Source organism: Betta splendens, chromosome 21 (assembly GCF_900634795.4).
Source record: "Betta splendens chromosome 21, fBetSpl5.4, whole genome shotgun sequence".
NCBI lineage: Eukaryota > Metazoa > Chordata > Actinopteri > Anabantiformes > Osphronemidae > Betta > Betta splendens.
The window spans coordinates 9,814,163-9,836,644 of NC_040899.1; the positions used below are offsets into that span (position 1 = coordinate 9,814,163).

Below are 22,482 nucleotides of genomic sequence, written 5' to 3' on the forward strand. Positions count from 1 at the left end.
GAAACTCCAGTCGGGTTCCCTGCTGAGCCTGTAGCAGGCTGATGAACTGATGCGCCGTCAGCTCGGAAACTGCAGCTATTAATACCTCGGTAGAGCCTGGATTGAAGCTTACAGAGCTGTACAGTTCACGTTATTATGATATATCTCATCATCTTTTTCAGCAGGATGGTTTTTATTCTAGCGCTGAAACAAAACATTTACAAAGAATAGCTCAGAATTTCAGAAAGAAGAAATCATATTTGCTTCTGGTTCAAGACTCGATAAGAAGCTCTCTGTCACTTTGGATATGAGGCTGCTCGCAGCTCTGTAGCTTAGCTTAGCTTAGCTTAGCTTAGCTTCGCTAGCCCTGCAGTCCTGCATATGTTGGACAGCACCGCCCATGTGTTCTTCTCAGGGCATCCTCTCCTCTAATAGTCACTGTTAAAGACAGGCTGCCATTAGCCACCTTTAAAAGCCTGATAATGAGATGTATGAGGGCCTGAGTTTATTTCGCACGCTCGCGTGCACATTTTGATCAGTCCCTCGACGCAGGAGTTAATGCTAATTCTGTGTTCAGTCCACGTTTTATTTAAAATTTCTGCCAAAAACGGTAAAAAGGTACAAGCAGGTAACATCAGACAAGTACAATAGAACATTACACTCCTGTTTTAACGCCATGTATTTTAGGATAATGCAAACAATAAAGGGTGTGTGTGTAAAACAAAGGAGGTGATTGATTTCAGTCTTAAAGCAGCATCGATAGTGCTTCACCATTAGTCGCCTCATCATGTCGGCCCGTCTAGCGTCCTTTAGGTACTGTGAGAATTGGTTTCGTGGGACCGCGGATGATTCCCAACTCCCAAGGTAAACACTGGCTTTTATTACCTCCACTTCAAACAAAACACTGCAGCACCTCGCGATCTGTTTATCATTCAAAACCCTTTTTTTCTCTCTGAGGAGTGTTCAAGTTTTACAGCTTATCTTAGAAAAATAATTGGTTCTGTATGTACAACAACAACAACAGCAACAACAGCAACAACGACAGCAACAGCAAGACAATAACAGCCTGATCCCACACAACGTAAGTACCTCTGACATGTGCTCAGTGCGTGTTGATATACAGAATACTGAGCTTATTAATGGGTAGTGAGATGTTTAACTCAATGGTGATAAATTAATGAGATATGGCTTCTGTTACATCAGTACATGTTTTGTCAAATGAAAAGAGACAGCGACAGATAAGTCAAACGTCTTAAACCTAAGTTCTAAAGGCACCGGTACCTATTCAGCTCCTCGTGACACTAAAAAAGAATCGTGCAGCGTCTTAAGTGATGAGACTCTCAGCGGTGATAACGCAGTGCAGTAAGATGACTTCAGCAGAGTCATTGTTGCTCAGAGGAGAACGTGGCATTCAATCAGAATTAATCAGATGTGCTCAGAGGAGGTTTGATTACTTTCTCCTCCCCGTCTTTGAACTTTGCCGATCCAGAGAGCTCCAATTCCTGTTTCATGAACCTATTATTTTCTTAAAAGTAGACAAGCATTGTTGTACGTTAGTCTTCATTAGTCTCCTTAACAACAAAGTATTAGCGTCTCACTGATAAAATGTGAGATGCACATGAATTTCTCTGTTTTGTCTCCAGTGCACCGATTCATTTATTTATATTGTAAATATCTCAAGCTAGTAAAACGTAGCAAATCTTTAAAATTGTTCATACTGATACTGGTAATTTGACTAGTGCAAAATTGAGGCCGGCACAAACAACCTTATCCCCAGTTTCACAAAGTTCAGTCTGGTTCACTGCTTAGTCCCAAATGGTATTTCTTCATATTGTGTTTTTCCTAGTCAATATTTAAAGTGTTCACAGTGTAAAGTAGGCCTGTGGCTGCATTATTTCCCACCATTAACTAGAGGAGCTGAAGCTCCATCACTGATGGAGTCGGTGGAACTGGAGCCCGGCCGGCTACAGTGGCTCACGCGTTCCATATGCAACCGAATTCTCCTGAATGATGCATGTTTTTAAATCTTGAATCGCTGAACGCTCAAAGCCGACGTTACTCAGACACGTCAAAGAGAGGAAAAGGCCTTGTATGAATATTTAAAGAATACAAAGTAAGACGTGCAGACAGTACAGTAGCACTGGAGACGCGCTGCCTCTGCAGATGCTGCCAGCTGTCAATCGCTGACATGGGAAACCTCTTGAATCATAAGTGATGAATTAAAGTCTTGAATATGACTTTGCAGTAACTTCAGATCATCACCGTCCTCACTTTAGGAGCACTACTTTCCCACCATATGAATATAACCGAGATGCTGATATGAAAACTTTTAATAACAAGTTGTGTTTCCAGCATGACTCACTGCAGCAACAATAAAGGTCATTTCACACCGCAGGCCTTTCGTCCATCCCTCTCGGCTCAGGTATGAGCAGGTCCCCCGACATAAAGCGCAGATTCTTCAACCTGTAGCAAGCGAGGAGAGGAGGCGCCCCCAGCGAGGAAGACGGGCTCCGTGTTCTGGAGCGGGAGGAAGTGGGCGCCGCGGCGTGTCTGGATGATGACAGCGCGGCGACGGGGGCGCGGAGGCCGGGCTTCACGCGCCGAGGGTCATGTTGCGGAGCAGCCACTGCTGGGAGCGCCCCTCGTTGCAGTCTCTGAGGGTGGGCACCAGCTTGTCCTCCTCGGACGGCATGTCCAAACACTGGTTGCTGTTCACGTGCAGGAGCGTGAGTCGCTGGGAGAGGAAGAGGGGAAGAAGAAGGGCAGATCGTGAGACCACGAGACGGGCGCGAAGGTGCACAGACGGAGACGCGCTCTCCTGCTGGTAAATCAGTCGTCGGGTGTTTAGCGGTTTCGCAGTTGTTAATTTCCCCTCGCTTCCTCCGCGGCGGCGCTGCAACGGGATCCCCTCGCGCGACTGACGGGAGTCTTCACGGACCCGCGTTTCACAAAAAGGAGCTTGGGGATTGGGGAATAATATGCATAAAGAAGGTCAGATCCAAAGTCATGGAATTCTTTATTTTAGTATTATGCAAGAATTAGGGGGAAATATTATTCATGTGCAGAACCGACAACAGCAAGTCGGAGGCATGCACGGCATCCAGGTCATCATTACGGCTGAATGGTACCACCACACTACACAGCTCCCGGAGTCACGGATCATGGATCAAGAATGAAGCCACACAGAGCGGCGAGCGCCACTGTGCAGAACCCGTGTCCAAGCAGAAAAGCCAGGCAGCACGGGAAACGTCTTCACAGCGGCCAGAGTGTGAAAAACAGCCCCTCGCCTGTGATGAGCTCAACTCCAGCACACACAGTGGCCACAAAGGCTCCAGTAGGACAGAACAGAACCTGGCTGCTTCCTGCAGACACATACTGTACGCTTGTTGTAGGTTAATCAGTGGCCTCCATTTATCAGTCCTGTGGCATCCTGTTCAGACCCGGGATTGGCTTGTGAGGGAAAGCGATGGGGTAACGAACGTACAGCCATGCATGTACAGCACAGCAGCGTCCGCATACACGCGGGCGCTCCTCATCCTCCAATTGAGGCATCTTTCTTCATTAAAAGAACACTTTGCCTCGGCGATCGAAACGAGACGCTCCGACTAATGAGCACACAGAGACGCCGACGTTTGATCTGAAGCTGTAAAACACAAGGGGTCTGACACTGTCTGCCTGGAAACAAAGAAGCACGCGCACACACACGCACACACACACACACACACACACACACACACACACACACACACACACACACACACACGGCCCTACAGGGCACATTTGTTCAAACAGAGCAAGAACAAAGGCAGCAGGTGGTGTTCGACCTTAGACACCTGTCAGAAAACTAGGAAGAAACAACAGCGCTTCCTTCTCTTGATTTATTAAAGAAATACAGTTTTTAAAACTGCTACCGACGCAGGCGTTGAACAACAACATGCTGGAAAGGTGAAAAGCCTATGGAAAAAAAAACTCTTCTTCTCAACCTCCCAGAAAACAGTCGCTGTGGACGCACAGCCGAGACCGGCTAATTACACGACAACGGTCTCCGACCATAAACCCCAGTCGGGGAACATTATCCTCTCCGTCGCCATGTGTTGACTGTGGAAGGAGAGCGAGAAGAAGCAGATTCCTTTCGTCTCGGGGGCAGAGTCGGGCGACGGCCTCATTTGCTCTAATGGCAGCCTGCTCTTGTGTACGCGCTCGCCTAAGCCACAAGGACCTCTGAGTTTAAACAGCAAACCAGGCCATCTAGCAGCAGGTCACTTCACTGCCGCAGTTCTGACACGCACCAGCAGCCCAGGGAGCTCCTCACCCAATTTACCCAGCTTGGACTCAAAAAAAACGTGGCACGCCACAGCGAAATTGACATCTCGCTTTTTTTTTTTTGAAGGACACAACGGCGGAAGAGAACAGAACAGAACCGGCTCAACAGAAAAATGATGAGCCAAAGAAAAAAAAAAAAAACAGAAAAAACATGTAAATAAGCAGAGCGAGCGGGTGCAAGGCGTTGAATTGTGATTCACTGCTTCTGCAATGTGTGCACAGCTGCTTCAGGCCTGAGAGGCCAAGGCCATGAAAGGCAGGTTCACAATGTAGGGTCACTTCAAAAGGAACCTGGAAACAATGGCGCACCCATTTCAATCAGGCTCGCTGGGAGATAATCAACTAAAAATAACCAAATCCTGCTCCTCCAGGCACCACACGCCAAGAACTAGAGGTCTAGCTTGCAGCTGTACATCAAAGTCAGTGCTACTCATTCATACGAACCCAGTAACCACCCAAGGCAACAATCAGCTACAGTACATAGAGCTGAAGCTACGCTAAATCACATCACTACAGAGCGGCTCAACACACCAGCTCCTACTCTAGGTCTAATTTCTACAAATCTGCTCACCTGAGGACCCACAGTGCCCCAGAGCAGGCGGCAGCTTAGAGAAAGTAATCTGTGGCACTGAAGTACAGGCGTCTGGCCACCTCCAGGCGCGTTTGGTTGCGGAGGATCCAAGCCTGCAAGGGACTGTCGTTGCAGTACTCCACCGTGGGGCCGTAGGTGCCGTCCTCCAGGCGGCTGATGGTCAGACACGACTGCGTGATGATGTGGAGGAACGTGTGCTTCTGCGGCGAAGCGGGAGTGAAGGGGACACATGGTGGTCAAGGTAAGGCTGCGAGTCGTCCGTGTGATATTTGTAGGAACTCTACCGTCAGCACAGACGCTTCTTTTGGTCATTAGCGTTTTACCCGAGGATAATTTAAAAAATACAATAAATGTGGAACAATACACACATTTTTGAAAGAGACAAATAAGATATCTAATGTACAAAAAACTAATTTCTTCTACAAAATGAAAGATGGAAAGAGAGGAGGAAGCCAGGGAACATTTACTATTGAACTACACAGATCCTTTTTTAATAAGTTTCCGACAGCTTATTTTAAAATTACCTCTGCTTTGTTATTTAACCGAGCCAAAAACAACATTGTTGAATCTAAACAAACCCTCATTTAATGTGTGTTCTTTTGATGCCAGTGGACATTATTCCATTAGTATTAATGGAGACTTATTTACTGGAGCTTCTCAGTCTCGGATGATGGGACATTAGCATAAACATGTTGTGTCACATGAACCTGACTGTGATGCCCAGTGACTGAAATATGAATGAACTCAATTATGGCTCCACTTCTACTTTTCCTGTTGTCATTTCCCTTTCAACATCCACACGGTGAATTAGAGAACACTGTTTAATAATTAACAGTGGAGTCCTTTGAGATAAAACAACCTGATCATTCCCTGTTGGGAAACTGCAGCAAGGAAACGCAAAAAGGAAACGTAACCAGTATTTTAATGTTCTGAGGACGAGAGGCTGGTGAAAACTGCTCATTTCTGTCCGACAGACGAGCAACGGAGCCGCTGAAGGCTGAAGGAGGCCAGTCAGTCATGGCTGTGAATGAGTGCAGCAGCGGTAGAGACTGATGACCGGATGAAAAGTTAATGGGACTGTAGTCGCCCAGGATTCAACCCCTGTCCATCACACTTGATCTAAAAATAGCCCCGACCACTGGCGGCACTACAACCACTGGCGTTTACAACAGAGACTCCTCATTCATAAATGATTCAGAGTGTTCATGTTAAGAATGAACCCAAAGAACAACGCGCGATGAAAGGATTTCTCTGAGGGTTTGTCCAGTGCCTGCAGCTCTCACCTTGTCATGCACGTCAACAACAGGACGTCTCAATCACTGATAGATGACAGTGCACTGGCAGACGTCCTCTCCAACCCTCCGCCACCCTGCATTAATTGTTAATATAGAAGATGCTTTTGACTTGTACAACCCGCAACGTACTTAATGTTCCGAGTCGACGGGGGGAGAGGAGAATATTTCAGTTCTCCTCTGAGATTCGGGGCGCCTGCTTTGCATTTAAGCAACTCAATGAAACATCACTGTTTAAAAGGCGGTTTCTGAAATTGGCATTTATCTAATTTTAGTTCTCATCCTGATGCTAGAGAGTCCAGATGAATAAATCGTGACTGCCTCACACATTAGTATATTGTATAAATTTAGCTGGGTCTCACAGGCCAGAAGGTCGATTCTAGCCATAAAGAGGAGCTTCTACAGACTCTTTTTCAATCTTGTCCCAACGAGACGGTTTAATGTTGTAATGTCATGTTTAAGCCATAATTATGATTCTATTTTTAGCTCAGCCATTAGTTTGTCCTGTCACTGATGTAAACAATTAGGCCACTTACTGTTAACCTCTGAGTGAAGATTAATGTTTACTGTAGGTATAAATGTATTAGCTGCTTGTTGTTGTGGCGAGTGATTAAGAGATAAATATATGTTTAATAAATACATCATTTTTCACAGCACCCAGTGGATTTAACCTCAGAGATTTGGCGAAACACATTCAGTGAAAAACAGTTCATATTACGCGTTTAGGAGACTGATTCTAATAACAACCAACACTTCACATATCACCACACTGGAAGTAAACTAGGTGGACGAGACGTTTGCATCTTACCTCGAAGTCATATTCCCACTTGCCAACAAACTATGGAGGGAGAGAGCATGAGAGGACAAAGTAGCTAAAGCACACAGCGCCCCCTGCTGGCAACACATGTGTTTTCTGTTCTTCCACTACTGTAAATCACCCTGACAACCATGTCCTGCTCTTTTTAAGGAATCATCCACCTGTTATAATACCTGTATGTGATTCGGCTGTTTGTGACCTCACCTCAGCATCGTACTCAAACATCTGATTGCCCTTCATGTGGTGACACTTGAGCATGACGACAGGTCCGTTGAGGCGGGACACGTCCAGGCAGAGGTCGTCCGACCTAATTTCTTTATCCGCCGTGTATGAGAACACCTGCAAACACAATGAGACTTCCGACCATTATTCATTACTCACCATTTCACATCCAGAGGATTTTTTTTTTTCAAAATCAAAACAAAAATCTGTTCCTTCTGCATCCTTTAGAATTATGTGTCCAGTCTTGAATGTCATCACGTGAGCCATAAATAATGTCTTTCCTCACCTGGTTGCCGCCCATGCCGTGACAGTTGAAGAAGCCAACTTTCTCGTTCTCCTTCCTCCCCATGTTGTCCACGCACTGGTTGGTCTCAACGTTTCGTATCTATCGCCAACATGTAAGAGTTAGATGTTTGTAGTGTATAAATAGATACAGTCGTCAATGTACCTTCATGATTGTTGACTGGTATTATTTACTTGCTTCTCAGATTTTGCAGCTCTTTATAACATACTGCAACTTTATATCTACTAACCTTTTAAACCAATGCAAAGCTTTATAGATTTCAGTTACATTAGCAATCTCTTCATTTATTCTAGAGCATGTCCCATAAAATGTACTATTGTAACTATTACCGCTGTTGCTTCACAATAGCCCAGCAGCACAACAAAATATTAGCTGCTAAAAAATAAAAATAAAATAAACAGGTAAACTTCTAGAAAAGCGAATGCTGAGGTTCTACAACAAAACGTATAAATTGCAGCATTAGCAGACATTCTGACCAACATTTCTATTAATTTCCAAGCTTTGGTGAAACTACAGTATGTAAAATACAACCAAGAGCCTTATCTGGCCTCGCCACCATGCATGTAACCCTGTAAACATATGGATCCCTGCCTCCTGCACATACATCGTCATTCTTATTTATCACACATGCTCAGTGCAAACCGCTAGCGGCATTTGTTTTTATCTGTTCATTTAGCATTTTGCTGGATTCTGAGATTTTCAGAATTATCTTGCAGCAATATAGGCTTTGTGAAACACACACACACACACACACACACACACACACACACACACACACACACACACACACACACACACACACACACACACACACACACACACACTCACACACACACACACACACACACTTGAACCAACAGGGACATTGGGAAATGGCCTGAATGAAAGCCCAGCATATCTGCTGCCTACAAAGAGATAGAGTATGTGAAAGCACATACTTCACCAAGTGAGTAGTATCTTCTCGGGATCTGGGAGTCTGGGTAGATGTTCTCTAGATACCACGAGAACGGTTTGCACTTCAAGGCGTCGCGGAGGGCCTTGCGAGAGGACACGTCTCCGTAGTCCACCCGCATCACGCCTGCAGACAGAGGGCAGAGACACTGCTGTACAGCATAACCAACCATGTATCTCAGTGGTAACATTTCCATGTCCTGGGAAATGAAGGCTTGTTTTATTTGCTTCCATTAAAGTCACATGATGACGCTTCAATAAAGCTTTATAAAGCTTTTATTACCCAACAACAACTGTGGTACTGATCACACGCGTTACGGTCACAAAATAGAAACTGCCTGATGTATCAGCCTTGATGAAACGGAAGACTGAGGGGGGTTGGACAGCAACTGGGCACACTTACAAACACATTAGGCAGATGGTTTTCCCTGGAGTGGCTCTCGAGGACCCGTAGCCTGCATGTAGATAGATCCAGGGGGGTAATTTATCATGAAAGGGCATGATTGCAATAAGAGAAAATAGAGCTCCATTCTGAAAAACCATCCAAGATGTAAGACAGGGAGTCAAACGCTGTATGTTTATCCATCAACTAGGAGCAGGCGTCAATTTCTGGAATATCAACAATACGTTACGCTTTAATCTGGAAAATAAAAACGTCAGGGCGGCAGATAAAAGCTATGAGCCGAAGGCCACCGCCCTCCTCCTCCTCCTCCCGTGCATCTCTATTTCCTCCATCCGCTCTCTATACAGTCTGAACACATGTTGCGGATGATGAATAGCCTCTTTGATCTAGAAACCACCAGAGGAGGACCGCGGACGGAGAACCACTTTTAATAGGTTCAGTCGACGCCACTCCCTGACTCGGGCCCAGCAATGTTCTACGTTCCCCCCAGTGCCCATAAGTGGGGTCTGGCAGCAGCGTGGCCCAGATCATTTTCCCTAATGTCCTGGAGGAACAGACAGTCGTTGAGGGGCCAAAATACCCAGAAAGCCTCATCCATCACACTCTGGGTTCTGTCCGCGCTCGCCCCGTGGAGGATCTCCACTGGCTGAGCGGAGGGAAGGTCGCACTCTGTGCTGCGGGAGCTGCAGATTAGAGACGACTCCTTTAGCTTGGCAGACATCTCGCACACTTAAACACGGAGCGCCAGGACAGCGCTGAAGGCCGATCAGCACTGATACTGACAGACCTCACCTGAGCTGAGCCGCTCTCGCGCTCAGGTACAGTAAACACAAACAAGCAGTCAGTTCATTGGAGCTGGAGGGCAAAAAAAACACGATTACCTTTCAAATTAGGAGAAACATTGAGAAAAAGATGGGAACAGACGCATTTTCATTTTTACACCCATTTGCTAAACGCAACAATCAACAAGCAGCCCAGAGGAGGGGCGCTCATATCTGACATTGTACAGTCATGCACAATGAATAAAACATCTATTAAAATCTCTGACTGGACTATTTGTTGCCTGAAAGTGTGATTTTAGTGACTGGAGGCCTCTTCATTGCTCTGTACCTGGTGATATGATGTAGAAGAAATCTTTAAAATCATCCATCCACACTTCAGCCAGGCGCCGGTTGTTCTTATTGATGACCTGGCCCGTTCCTCCCGGGAAGCTGTACGGCGTGGCCTTCCGGAAAACGTGGCCCACGTGGGAACAGGTCACGATCTCCAAAGAGCCGCCGCACTGCCAGATCTGCAGGAACACACGAGCAGGTGGAAAGAAGGAGCTAAAGTGAAGTTGGCACAGATTTACCAAACACTGGGTTCATGCCAGTGCCCTTAACTGATTGTTCCTCAGTCCCTGATCCTCAGGTGACCCACAGAATTGATCACATCTGTAGCCAACAAGGACATTTTGCTCCTAATTTGCGAGCCGGAAAAACAAGGAAACAAGAAACAATGGTTTATTGGAAATCCTTTGAGCAGCGAGAGCTGTTTTAAAAGCGTTACAGTAAAATCACCCTTTTAATTCAGAAGGGGCACAGAAATAGATACTGTACTGTACAAAAGCTAAATACTGTACATTTTGCAGGATAAATGATACAGTAACTGCAGGAATCATCTAAAACACCCATGGCCCTGGACTTTATTTAGGATGTTTTAGTCAGTTCACCTCAGTGTTTAAATTTAAGGTAAAAGGCCAAAGAAAGAAGAAAGATTCCGTCTTGCATCCAAAGTGAAAGCACTAAAATACCAACTATAGAGCTTCGGTGACTGTTGTGCCCGGTGTCAAAAGCCCAACAAGGATGATGAATGTGGGTCACTCACTCTGAACGACATTTCCAGATTCTCTCCACCCCAGATATCCATCCCTGGATCATAGCTTCCGATCTCTTCAAAGTATGTTTTGTCTATAGAGAACAACCCTCCTGCCATGGTGGGAGTCCTGCAAGTCACAAGGCACAACAAAAGACGACTAAAAGAGTGAAAACACGTTCATAATAGCACGTTCCTTCGCGGTTTTATTGGAATCGAGGGGAACAATGTAATAAGAGACCAACTTAACCACAAAACAAAGCCTTGGAGGGTTAATTACTTTCATCTTTTAATTCATTCCATGTTCTAAATTATGGATAATGTGTGTTGCTGGGAGAGATTTGTACACAGTTTAATGTAGACACACGAAAAAGTGTGAGCAGAGATCCTATTTGTCTATTTTTAACATAAATGAGCTCACACGCTACAAAAGGGGGCGATCACAATGACAGCTGAGGAAAACAAAACAGATTTTGTCATTTAAGACCTCTAAAAAAATCTAACTTTAAACAGCATCCAATCTTAATCCTAACTGCAAATCAAGTACAGTTAAGGTTTATGTTAAATCTTTTCACACGGACCTGACGGGAAGCGTTCTGTCCCCCTTGCGTCGATCCATCTCCCGCTGTGGAACTGGGTACCAACGGAAGTTGAGCTTCCAGTTGAATCCGCCGTACGTCATATCTGAGCCGGCCATGTATTCGAAGGTCTCATCGCTGATGACATCAATGATCGGACACACCACCGCTGTCCTGAAAGGCAATAACGCACAACACTCAATGCTCAAATACTCAAAGCTTTGCAAGGTTTATACATTTAGAAATGTGAGGCTGCGTTAGAACTGATGCGTGTTTCAACACATCTTTTACATCTCTCAATGTAAGTAAGTTCACAGCCAAACTCAAAGAGTAATTTTTCCTCTCACCAATAATTCAGTAAATAAAAATGGTTAAAATATGTTTTTCCATTTTGTAATAATTCACACAGTTTATTGATTGGACGAAGCGTTACTGTCACAACTGTATCAATAATATGAATGTGGAGTGGTATGTTATGAACTTTCTGCAGCAGCTCATCATCTGTGCCTGTTCTTATAGATATCATTCCATGTGTGGCATCATTCAGTAAAAGTGTAATGGCTCCATAATATGATAGTCGGAGTCATGCGATCCCACTTTATTCCTAAGGAAAAATTAATGTGTCTGCCCTCAGATAGGAGATGGATCACAGGGGAATGATTATCAGTTCATCTGTCTGTTCGTGTTCCACACACACACACACACACACGCACGCACGCACGCACGCACGCACGCACGCACGCACGCACGCACGCACGCACGCACGCACGCACACACACACTAGCAAAAGCCTAAAATAATAGCAGCGTTGACACAAAGACAGAGTTTCAGTGATTCAGTAATTAGAGCTAGGTTTTCCTCTGAGGCAGCGCCAGAAGCAGACGGTGCGAAATGATTGCTTCTTCTTTCAGCAGGGTCGGGCTCAGACTGTGGATTCATAACTGATAGGTTGCTGACCCGTCACAATTCAGACAGAGCCCTGGTTCCAGCGTCCACTGGTGCAGTTTAAGTGAAATGTGATAATGCGAGAATAGAAGATGTCCGTTTCAAAACTGAATAGGCAAGAGATTAAATTGACTGACAAGGACCAGTTTTACATATGTGCTTTAAATATCAGTAATTCCCCTTAAAACCTTCCTTGCGCTCCCTTTTTACCTACCTGTCCTCCTTGATGCGTGCCAGCAGCGGCTCCAGCCAGCCAGCAGTGCACTCACAGTGGGCGTCTAGGAAGGTGATGACCTGACCCTTGGTGGCAGCCGCTCCCCTCAGCCTGGCTCTGATGAGACCGGAGCGCTGCTCCATCCTCAGGATCCGCACGGGCACCTCCAGGGTTTTCACATAATCCTCCAGCTTCTTCTTCAGGAAGTCTGAAACAAAGCAGGCCTTTTTTTAGCTCGTCCAGAGAGTAACTGTCCAGCTCTTCGGCTGTTAGCCATTATCAAATGGAGGAACTCTTGAGCTTTAGAGTAGTATTGTTAATTACAGATGTAGTAGTTTACTTAAAAATGTATTGACTGAAATAATTAATAATATAATCCAAGCACATTCATTAAAATCATTAATGGTCTGTGTTGTCTTTGGTGCCTTATACTAAGGCTTTGTTTTTCACATTTCTTGATGCTGGAGAAACACCTGAGTTTCCCCACAGACGATCAATAAAGACTTTACCTTCTGATGCAGCAAACAGCTGCAGTGCAGTGAATGCACCACGGGGCTGGCTCTCGGTTCGTGTCTCCCACGCTGTTTGCATCGGTTTTCTACACCTCGCACCTCGTCGGCTGTACCCACCTCGCTCGCTGGCGTCGTCCACCAGCACGATCTCCACCAGCAGGCTCCGCGGCGAGCGGGCGATGGCGCTGTGCACCGTGCGCAGCAGGGTGCTCCACGCCTCGTTGTGAAACACGATCACGATGCTGGTGCCGGGCAGGTCGTCAGGGTACACTTTGGTCTTACAGCTGACGGGGCGACAGGCAAAGAAGGTTATGCAGCATGAAGCTAAAAACTGTCACTTTTGTATATGTATATATATGTATATGCATATAGTATATATATTATAAAAATATATATATTTTTTTATTTAAAAGCAGTGTGTTCATTTTTCTCCTGTCTGCATCCTGTTATTCAAAATGAAAAACATCCGAAACCCAAACTATCGGAGCGTGTCCTGCAGCTATCCACAGCTGATGTCAAGTCCAAAGAACCCCTGTCATAGCAGAGATACTGACAAACACCCCTGCACAAAGTAGAGGAGCGGCGCGCTCGGCGCGTCCTTGAACTGACGGCACGTCGAGCGCAGAGGAGCGAGAATGTGGCTAAGTTGGGACGCGGCACCAGTGGATGATGGTGAATAAAGAATGAGCTGCATTAAAGAAGCGGGGGAGGTGGGAGGCCATGGGCCTGAAAGAAGCCGTCGGAGCTCAGTTCTGTCGACTGGATGTGACAGGACAGACCGACACATCTGGGCCAGCGGGCTGCCTCCGGGGGACAGATGTTATCACCCTTTCACAGCTGCAACCGTGCACGACCCTGGATGACGGCCGCACAGCGGATCAGAGGCCCGATGACGCTCGCTCCTCGTGCAGCCGGCATCCACTTAATGAGAGCGCCGTGCAGTGCGCTTGAATATTTAAACATCAAGCCCTTCGATAATGTTTTGGAGGGGAGTGAATGGATGCGAACGAACGCGCCGACGTTTCACACAAATTGATCCGCGGGTTTTCATTAAGCGCTCAAGTGGATGCGGAGCGATAGTAAACAAAACCGCGCTCCCATTCAAACGTCAGGCCCAATGTACACACTGCTGACACGGGGCCCATAATTAGAGGTGTCTCCTCACACTGGTGGTTATAAACACCAATGAGCTCGTTGCGTTTCACTTTAAGCACTGAGAGCAACTCGACGCCGATCATTGGGAGACTTTCATCTGCAGGAGCGACGAGTCGGGAGGAATGGAGCCTTGCTGCGAGCACGGAAAGCAGCATCCACAGTGTCAGCTCTTGAAATAATCAGCTGATCCGTCGGTATCTGTCAGCGCGCGCGTGTGCGAGCATCGCGGGCCCCGGGTCTACGCACCCGTCCAGCCTCACGTCCGGCAGGCTGCGGTTCAGCGCGATCATGTCGCTGGCCATCAGGTTGAACTGGTTGATCTTGAAGAGCTCCTTCATTTTCTCCTGCTCCTCCTTGGGCACGTTCACCGCCTTTCCCATCTCCCCGGGGCCCTCGTGGCTGCGAGATATCACCGCTGAAAGTCGAGCCCAGACATAAAAAGCCACGTAAATACATGCCGGTCTGCGAACGGAATCTCACCGCTCACCGGGGACAAAAGGATCAATTATGAACAATGTCTTTAATATTGAAGCTGCTGGGCCACAGACACAGGTTGCTAGATTTTCTATCGCTGTATAATTTCCCACCTCAGTGCACATGTGTCCATTGGAGGCCTGTGCACACCGTGAGCACACGTCAGTGCTATGTTACACTCTCTTACCTCTAATAGCACATGAGAAAACAGCCATTACCACACGTGCACCGTGATGTGCAGGCGTTTTGCTTAAGCCCCGCCCCCGGTTGCTGGCTGCGTATTGAGCACCGTCACAGGCTATATTTAATTTACTTTAATCTATGGGGGGATTTTTCAATGCAGAGGTGCAGGAGGATGTGGACTATTAATATAGTATATTTTGCTGCGGGTTCCTGCAGTTACTGCTGTCGGTTCCCTGCCCCAAAGATAAATAGCCTTGCGTGGATTTACGGCCGTGCTCTCCCTCGCTCTGTAATAATCTCTCGGAGCAGAGGCACTTATTTCCATGAAAGGGGGGAGCGCGGAGTTGACATTAACTGCACGGCCCCAGGTTAAGAGGATTCCCCGCGACCCCTGGTGGAGCCGGGCCGCCGCTGGGCGCCCTGTTAACCTCAGCTGATCCGGTGCTTTTCTTTATTGCGCTGCCGCAGAGAGCGCTGAGCGTCGAACCCCCTCCTCTCTGGACAACGGATTAAATCCGATGGCACCGGCTCAGGAGCTGAGCTGGATCACTGCAGCGGGTTTCCGTCAAGCGCACGTCGGGCTTGTCTGTGCTGTAGGTGTCGTGAGTTTTCTGGAAATATCATCAGCGGAGCGGCTCTTTGAATGAAACCAACAGTCACACAGAATATACAGGACGAGCAGTTTTAGGGTTGACACTGATCATCTGGGAGGGAAACGGTCTTTTTCACTGCTGCCTGTCCATCATCATTCTCACAACCTGCAGGTTTAGAACTGACTTTATCCCAGATGTTGCTAATTAACTGACTGACTGTTTGTGGAGTCAGTGAACTGTTGCCAGATTCTCCACAGGAGTGATTAAAGCACGGGAATTAACATTTTCTCAATCCACTCGTCTGTTGTTCGTGGCAGTACATTAAATTTCTTTTAGTATAAGCTCACATTTAAACCTGCTGATGATGAACACTCATCGCTGCAAAACTCTATCAAGCAGTTAATTAATTATGAACCTAATTATTGTCATTATATCTTTGCTGCATTGTTTTTTGACCACAAACCAAGACTTTAACTTCAGTCTCACCGCTCAGAATCACACACAGAATATTCGTCTTAGAACGCCTGCAAAACGAGCGTCAATTCTCAGTCCACACAGTCTCTGGAGTGAACGACTGACCCAGTGCAACGCACTGCATGAATGATAATCGGTCTGAGAAGCTGGAAGCGCCGCCCGCCTTCTAACCTTAAAAGCAGCCTCTTAAGACTCTTAAGCCTCTTAAGAGACCTGCCCACTTACTGTAGGAGCAGGTACCAAACCCTGCAGAAGAGATGATGCTGCTGGTGACCCGAGGTGCAGGGACGCACTTGTTTTTATAAGAAATTAGCTTCTAAAATCTTTAAAAGTTACAAAGGTGTTGCTATGAAACCAGGCATTCGTTTCAAACCAGAATATGACTCAGTGGATGTCAAAGCCAGTCTCCTGCGACCATTGTATCTGTGGTGGGAACTCACCGCGGAGGGCAGGGAGCAGCGAGTGGTCCTTCCTGTCGTCGCATTTGTTACACTCGCTGAAGTAGAGCAGCACGAAGACGTCCACCAGCACCCACACCAAGGAGGTGGTCAGCACCACCTTGCAGTAGACGAAGCGTCGCATGGCCTCCGCGGGGGGGCAGCAGCCCGCTGGTCTGACTGAGGGAGAGACGGGTGGGGGGGGGGGGTTCAGTTGGGCTGGTGAGAGAACGCGGGGGAGACCGGGCCGGGACCAGGAGGCGTCATCCTGCAGGAAGATGAGGAAAATGGAAGTGCATCGAACGACAACAAGTCTATTATGACATAATGTGATGAAAATCCCGGGCTCCACCACGTATATGGGAGTTCACACAAGAGTCCCTGGCATCGTGTTACTGTCACGATCCCCGTCGGTTCGAATAAATCTGAACCCAACAGCTGATCAGCTGTTTCTCCCTGGCTAACGTCTCATTCCGATTCCGAGAGATTAACCCGCCAATAGGGCGAATGCCAGCGTTTAAAGGATGACTCTACCGAACAGGCTCGAATTAACGCTGTGTGAGAAATGAGCTTCATTTATGGAGATGTGACTCAAACAGGAGTGGAGGAGCCGGGTGGAATTAGACGTTCGTGTTGACGGAGAGGCTTTTAAAGCGTAATGAGAACAGAACAGCAATGATGGGAAAACGCTCTCCAGCACACAAATATCCAGGAGAAGCCTCTAGACGTCCGTCAGGGCCCTGAGATGAACGGTCCACGGCAAATGTAGTAAAATATGGTTCATAGATTCAATATGTTACATAAATCGTATTGGAAATATGCAGTATTACTGCTAGAACTACTGCAGGAATCACACACTTCCTCATCCGCCCCTTGCAGCGCGCTAATGATTTCGCGCACACGCCGTCCCCACTGCTCGCTGTCCAAACGTCCGTCCCAGCGGCTCCGGGCCGACGCTCGTCTCACTCGCAAACGAGGCGGCCCGTGTCCACGCGCATCAGGAGCCTCGCGCTCAGATCTGGCCGCGGACGGCGATGGCGGCGGCCCCCCGCGGTTCGCCGCCACCTACGCAGATCAGATCAGCGGTGACTTTATCTGATTGTATATGTTTGCACTTGCAGCCGTCTGCTTCGCTCGGGCCGGACTGGAGCCGTGTTTGGGTCGGTGGCGCCGCTGGCAGCTTGCTGGAGTCCAGAGAAGTCTGAGTCAATTAGTCCGACCATCTGCACAGATGACTGCTCCTACGGTATCGGAACCAGGCTGCACTGCACTTAAGACTGGATCCTAGAGTCACTTTCCCTCAGTCCTTCTAAGACAAGGGTGGCCTTTTTAAAGCGACACTTGCAGTGAAATGTCTGGGAAAAACAAAGTACAGCTTCAGCTGGGCTCACTTTTCCACACAGTTTGAAAGGAAGGAGCCCGGGTTCACTTTGCATGCTCCTGTTATTCACTGCACACCTTTAAACTTTTACAGACGTCGCAAACGAGATCCCTGCAGCAGATAAAGCCCGGCAGCAACGTTCGATGGTCCGGTCCCACACGGGTGGTTCTGCTGCAACCAGCACAAAGTAAAGCTGTGCTTAGAACAACTGCGCGCTGTGAGCATCAAAGTCAATATCCAGATCATTTATCACTAAAGGTGAGTAGTCCTCATTGTAAATGCAGGCGTCATCTACAGTATAGGTCTCTATTGGTGTCATCTTGGCATTGCTGACAGTATTTAAATGAGCCAATCCATACCCAGCCCTACCAGGAACAGGAGGTGATTACAGAGCTGATCCCAGTAAGCCCATTAGACCAATGGCCGCAGCTTGTTTTCTAACCCAAACACCGACGAGGCTGGGGAAACACGTTGACGGCAGAACATCATGTTTTACTTTGATGATGCCAAAGATGCCACGGATGGACACGTGTCCGGCTTTGGTTCACGTAAACGCGCGCAGTACGTGACATGTGCCGACAAATGCCCCGTGTCGTCGGGCTAAAGTTGGCGGAAGCCCTCTTACCACACGGTGCGATCGCAGCAGAGGAGGGTCATCCTCTCTTACCTAAATGACGGACGCGGGGAACCAGTGACCTGCTCCGGCGTCGCTCTCGGGCAACGTGTTGAACGCGGACATCGGCCGCTAAGCGCAGCGATCAAACTGGACCGTAAGACGTCTCCAGAACGACACACAAGTTGCAGCCCATCTCAGCCCACGGCGGTCCAGAGCAGCCCGGTCCGTCCAGCAGCGCCGCTCACGGTACCTGCTCGGACTCATTGATGTGCTCTGTCCCCCGGTCTCGTCTCCGCCGATCGTCCCGTCGGTCGCAACGCCGGCGGGCACACGCGCCTCCACGCGCGCCACAGCAGTTCGCCGACTGAATATTACGGCAGCGAAAGGACGGGCGAGATCATATTCAGCGCAATCTAACCTCAGCTTAGAGCGAGCCGCAAATGTGCGGTTCGTCCTCTCTGATTGGCTGTCAGCGACGTCGGTCACGAAGTCCTTTGAAGAGCAGCGTCACGGGCGTCCGGTAATTACGCGTTACTGTACAGTTACTGTACGTATGTAAGTGTAATGCATGCAAATATAATTATTTATAGACTATAATATTATTTAACCTATATAATAATAACAATATTAACAACATGCTAAATGCAACAATTTTGTTATTATTATTTATAATTAATTTAATACCAGAAATACATCTTGTGCAGGAAGACAAAGCTTCAAAAAAATCATAGTTTATATTATTCTTTGGTCACTTCCTATTGATGTAATTAATTATAACCTTTCAATTTTATTTTCAGTGTTGCTTGTTAAGTTATTTTACACAAGTAGCAGGGACAATTTGCGTGACCTCTGCGTGACCTTTGTGTCATCTCAGAAAAACATGAACGTGTCCCTCTCTCTCTGCCGACTGGAAGAACCACAGGTGCACATTGTGACTAAACAAGGGTTGAGGGGTTGTGTTAAAAGCATTTCTATTTCTCTTCCTGGTTTGAGGTTTAATGTTACTATGAGCTTAACGGGCTTTGCAGGATTTCTTTGCATAGATGATGTCTTCAGTTGTGCACAGGTGAAGGAAGTACATAAAGTACTTTACACCCAGGCAGCCCACACTTAGATGATTGTTAACACAATTAATAGACATTTTAGCTAAAACGCACCTTGCTTTGCGTGAATGTGTGTCTATGGGTCAATCGGCTGAAACTGGCAGCCGGCATCACTGTGTTCTGTGCATCATAAGCTCTTGGTTGAATCCCGATAATAAAAACAATGCTGCCATCTGCTGCTGCTGTGACCTTCAGGTTGGCGCTGGCTTCTGGACAATGTAGTAGATCTAATCTGGAGCCAGCAGTTAATTACTGTAACAGTAGTTCACAATATCTCTCTGATGATCTGGCAGCGACTGCAACCGGCCTTTTCGTTTGAGGCCGTTGCTTCTGTTTCGTTGAACTCAAGCTAATGCAACAGCTGATATATTCAGTGTCTGCAGGTGAGCGATCAATCTGAATATTTATATCTGCTGGTTTGCTGCTACAGTCCACAACTCATACTCCACCGCCCCCAAACCAAAACCTCCACTAGATGTCAGTGGTTCCTCTAGCTTTTTCCAGAGGAACGCAAGCTTTTAAAGTAGTCAGGGAATAATTATAACGTGGGTAATTATATTTTGAGGAGCACTCACGAGTTGCTTGACTGTTGGTATTTGATTAGTATTTTCCAGCCTGAAGCCTGTTCATATGGGGCCTAGACTCAAACAAGCTGACTGCTCTCATTCTCAACAGAACATGATCAGATATTTATGATTTTATTCATGTTTAAAAATAACGGTTCATCATTAGAAGAAAAATATAATTTAAATTCGAAAACAATGTTATTCCAATGAGTTGAATCTTCTTCATATTATTAATACGATGCAACAGGATACGGATTATGAATGGACCACTATGTTTGTCCTACAAACAGCTTCAGACCACTCTTCAGGTGAACTGCTGTCCCTCAGCCTGTGCCTCACAATGTGAGTTGATGGAGCCAGCGTCACAGCACTACTGCGTCTACTTTCATCGTCCTGTAACTCAAGCGGACCAACAGATTACACACAGGTTTATTCCGCCTTCATGTCCACGCATGGCGCCCACGGTCCGTGCGCAGGCGCGGGGTCCGGCCGCGTGGTGGCGCTCGTGACGTGCGCTCCTGCCTCCCGCTGACGCTGATGGGCGCAGGCGGGTACGGCGTGGCTATTTAACCGCGCGCTGGCGGCTTCATTTCGCCGTGAAACTGGCACCGGAGCACGTGAAGTCTCCAGTAATGCGAAGCCAACGCTGCCTCTCGGACCCCAGAAGACGCGCGCGCGACCCGACGGGACTTCCCCAACTCGCCGCCTCACCGTCGTTACTTTCCACTTGATGACAGCTCCTTCGGGATCGTGCCGGGCGCGTCCGTTCTTCCCCTCTCTGCCAAAGTTCGCCCGTGATAAAAGCTGGAGATGAACAACACGGGCTTCAACCACACGGAGGGCGGACTGCTCAACAAGACGGAGGAGTTCCTCTGCTGCAACCTCTCGTCCGTGGTGACTGATAACGGCTTCGTGGCCGCGGCTCCGGATGAGAGGAGCCTCTTTATCATGAGGGTGGTCCAGATCGCCGTCATGTGCGTGCTGTCCCTGACGGTGGTGTTCGGCATCTTCTTCCTAGGCTGCAACCTTCTCATAAAGTCAGAGGGGATGATCAACTTTTTGGTAACGGACCGGAGACCGTCAAAGGAAACGGAGGCAGTCATTGTTGGAGCGTACTGACTGATGGGGACCTACGCGACGGTGGCTCTGATCTGATGGAGACGGAGCGAGGATCAGCCGCTGGCTTCAAACCCTCAGACGGACAGTTGACCTGCGCGCGACTGAGGCTCAGCGGGTTCACTGTACTTTTTTTTTTTTTTGCTCGCTCGTTCGTCTCTAAGAGGTACAGTGCGTTTAAGCCTCAGTGGCTACAAAGTATTCGACCAAGAACTGTACGTGGACGATGCGCCAGGCAGCGCGCGATCGCGACGGCTCCGAGTGTCTGGGTGCAGAAAAGCCCCACGTGCCGTGTCTCATGTTAATTGGAATAAATTCGTCCTGTAATTAAAGTTTTCGCCCACGTGACGTGTTTTTTTAACCCGCATGAACATCCGCCATTTGGAACATTAAAGTAAAATGCAAGACTTAATCTCAGTATTTATATTTCATTCTATCATTGTGAAATAAATAATTGTGTCGTCCAGTTGATGCTGACCAAAACTGGCTCATTATGGGAATTCATTTAAATTGACTTGACTTAAATTGACTGGATTAAGAAGTGAAGCATGCGTTGCACAAAATGAGTCACCTTCCTTTTAAATTGGGCAAGTCAATTCAGCATGGAGGATGATGGTGAGGGTGTTGTGTCAAATCTGATATGCTGTGTCTGGGTCAGATTCTGATCTATGCAGATTTACAGCCTTCTGCCAGCTGCCCAGGGGGAAACCAGCGGCTTCAGAAATGACTTGTCATGTCAGCTCGGGGGAAGATAAAGCCACCTGATTGCCCACCTGTGCTCCACACACACACAGCAGAGGCGTCTGAGCCCCCTTCCTTTCCTTTTATGAACTCAAAATGCCCTTCACCTCTGTTTCTCCCACCTCCTCGCCTCCCTGTCCTGCTTGATGAGGACCTGTCTAGTGACGCAGGGCCGCGGCTTCCCAGGGCTGACGCACACTTGATGCACACACGCCGGATCGCTGTGGAACGCGCTGTCGGCGTCGTCTTAATGCGAAATGTCGCCTGAAGCTGCTGCTAAAAACGCTAAATGGATTTCAAGGTAAACGACGGTGAAGTGGAAGTAACACAGAAATGGTCACGGGTGAAATCAACAGCTCCAACTAACAAACATACAACAGTAAATATTGTATAACTGCAATGACTTGATTAGTGTTAGGAGCTCTAGTAGAGATCTTTAATTTATAATTTAAAATATACTCATAACCTACTAATCTTTATTTAGACAGGATTCATTAACATTTTAGTTGAAAATACTTAAGGTTTAGCAGGTTTTCATTATATAAAGTGTGCTCACTCAATTTAAAACTAATATGAACAAAATCTGAAACAAACCTATTTTGAATGTAAAATAAATCCCAGTATAAACAATGTCAATAATTACATGCTGCTGCAAGA

At 47.2% G+C, this 22,482-nt stretch overlaps 2 protein-coding genes across 5 annotated transcripts; one reads left to right on the forward strand and one right to left on the reverse strand.

Moving 5' to 3' along the window:
* Positions 1–551: 551 nt before the first annotated feature.
* galnt13 (UDP-N-acetyl-alpha-D-galactosamine:polypeptide N-acetylgalactosaminyltransferase 13) lies at positions 552–18,792 on the reverse strand. 4 transcript variants are annotated; one of them, XM_055505154.1, is made up of 14 exons: positions 18,351–18,792; positions 16,306–16,570; positions 14,388–14,556; positions 13,104–13,270; positions 12,475–12,682; positions 11,319–11,489; positions 10,750–10,867; positions 9,994–10,174; positions 8,468–8,607; positions 7,512–7,610; positions 7,208–7,342; positions 6,995–7,024; positions 4,874–5,094; positions 2,576–2,713 (listed from the first exon to the last, which is right to left on the reverse strand). In XM_055505154.1, exons 2-13 carry the CDS (start codon positions 16,445–16,447, stop codon positions 4,909–4,911), a joined length of 1,746 nt encoding a protein of 581 aa, XP_055361129.1. In that variant the 5' UTR covers positions 16,448–16,570; positions 18,351–18,792; the 3' UTR covers positions 2,576–2,713; positions 4,874–4,908. The 4 variants fall into 4 exon arrangements, with proteins under 4 accessions (XP_028993047.1, XP_055361129.1, XP_040924867.1 ...); XM_041068933.2 differs by lacking the exon at positions 6,995–7,024 and having other exon boundaries at positions 18,351–18,791; XM_029137214.3 differs by lacking the exons at positions 4,874–5,094; positions 6,995–7,024 and having other exon boundaries at positions 552–2,713; positions 18,351–18,778.
* Positions 18,793–20,324: 1,532 nt separating this feature from the next.
* Positions 20,325–21,416, forward strand: rprma (reprimo, TP53 dependent G2 arrest mediator candidate a). Its single transcript, XM_029137894.3, has one exon. It carries the CDS (start codon positions 20,779–20,781, stop codon positions 21,085–21,087), a length of 309 nt encoding a protein of 102 aa, XP_028993727.1. The 5' UTR covers positions 20,325–20,778; the 3' UTR covers positions 21,088–21,416.
* The last annotated feature ends 1,066 nt before the right edge of the window (positions 21,417–22,482 follow it).

Coding starts and splice junctions, on each gene's coding strand:
- galnt13 (XM_055505154.1), bottom strand. CDS start 16,447: ATGCGACGCTTCGTCTACTGCAAGGTGGTGCTGACCACCTCCTTGGTG. Junction 13,271..14,387: donor CCGGACGTGAGGCTGGACGG/GTGCGTAGACCC, acceptor TCGCCCCGTCAG/CTGTAAGACCAAAGTGTACC. Junction 7,025..7,207: donor TGTTTGAGTACGATGCTGAG/GTGAGGTCACAA, acceptor CTCCCTCCATAG/TTTGTTGGCAAGTGGGAATA.
- rprma (XM_029137894.3), top strand. CDS start 20,779: ATGAACAACACGGGCTTCAACCACACGGAGGGCGGACTGCTCAACAAG.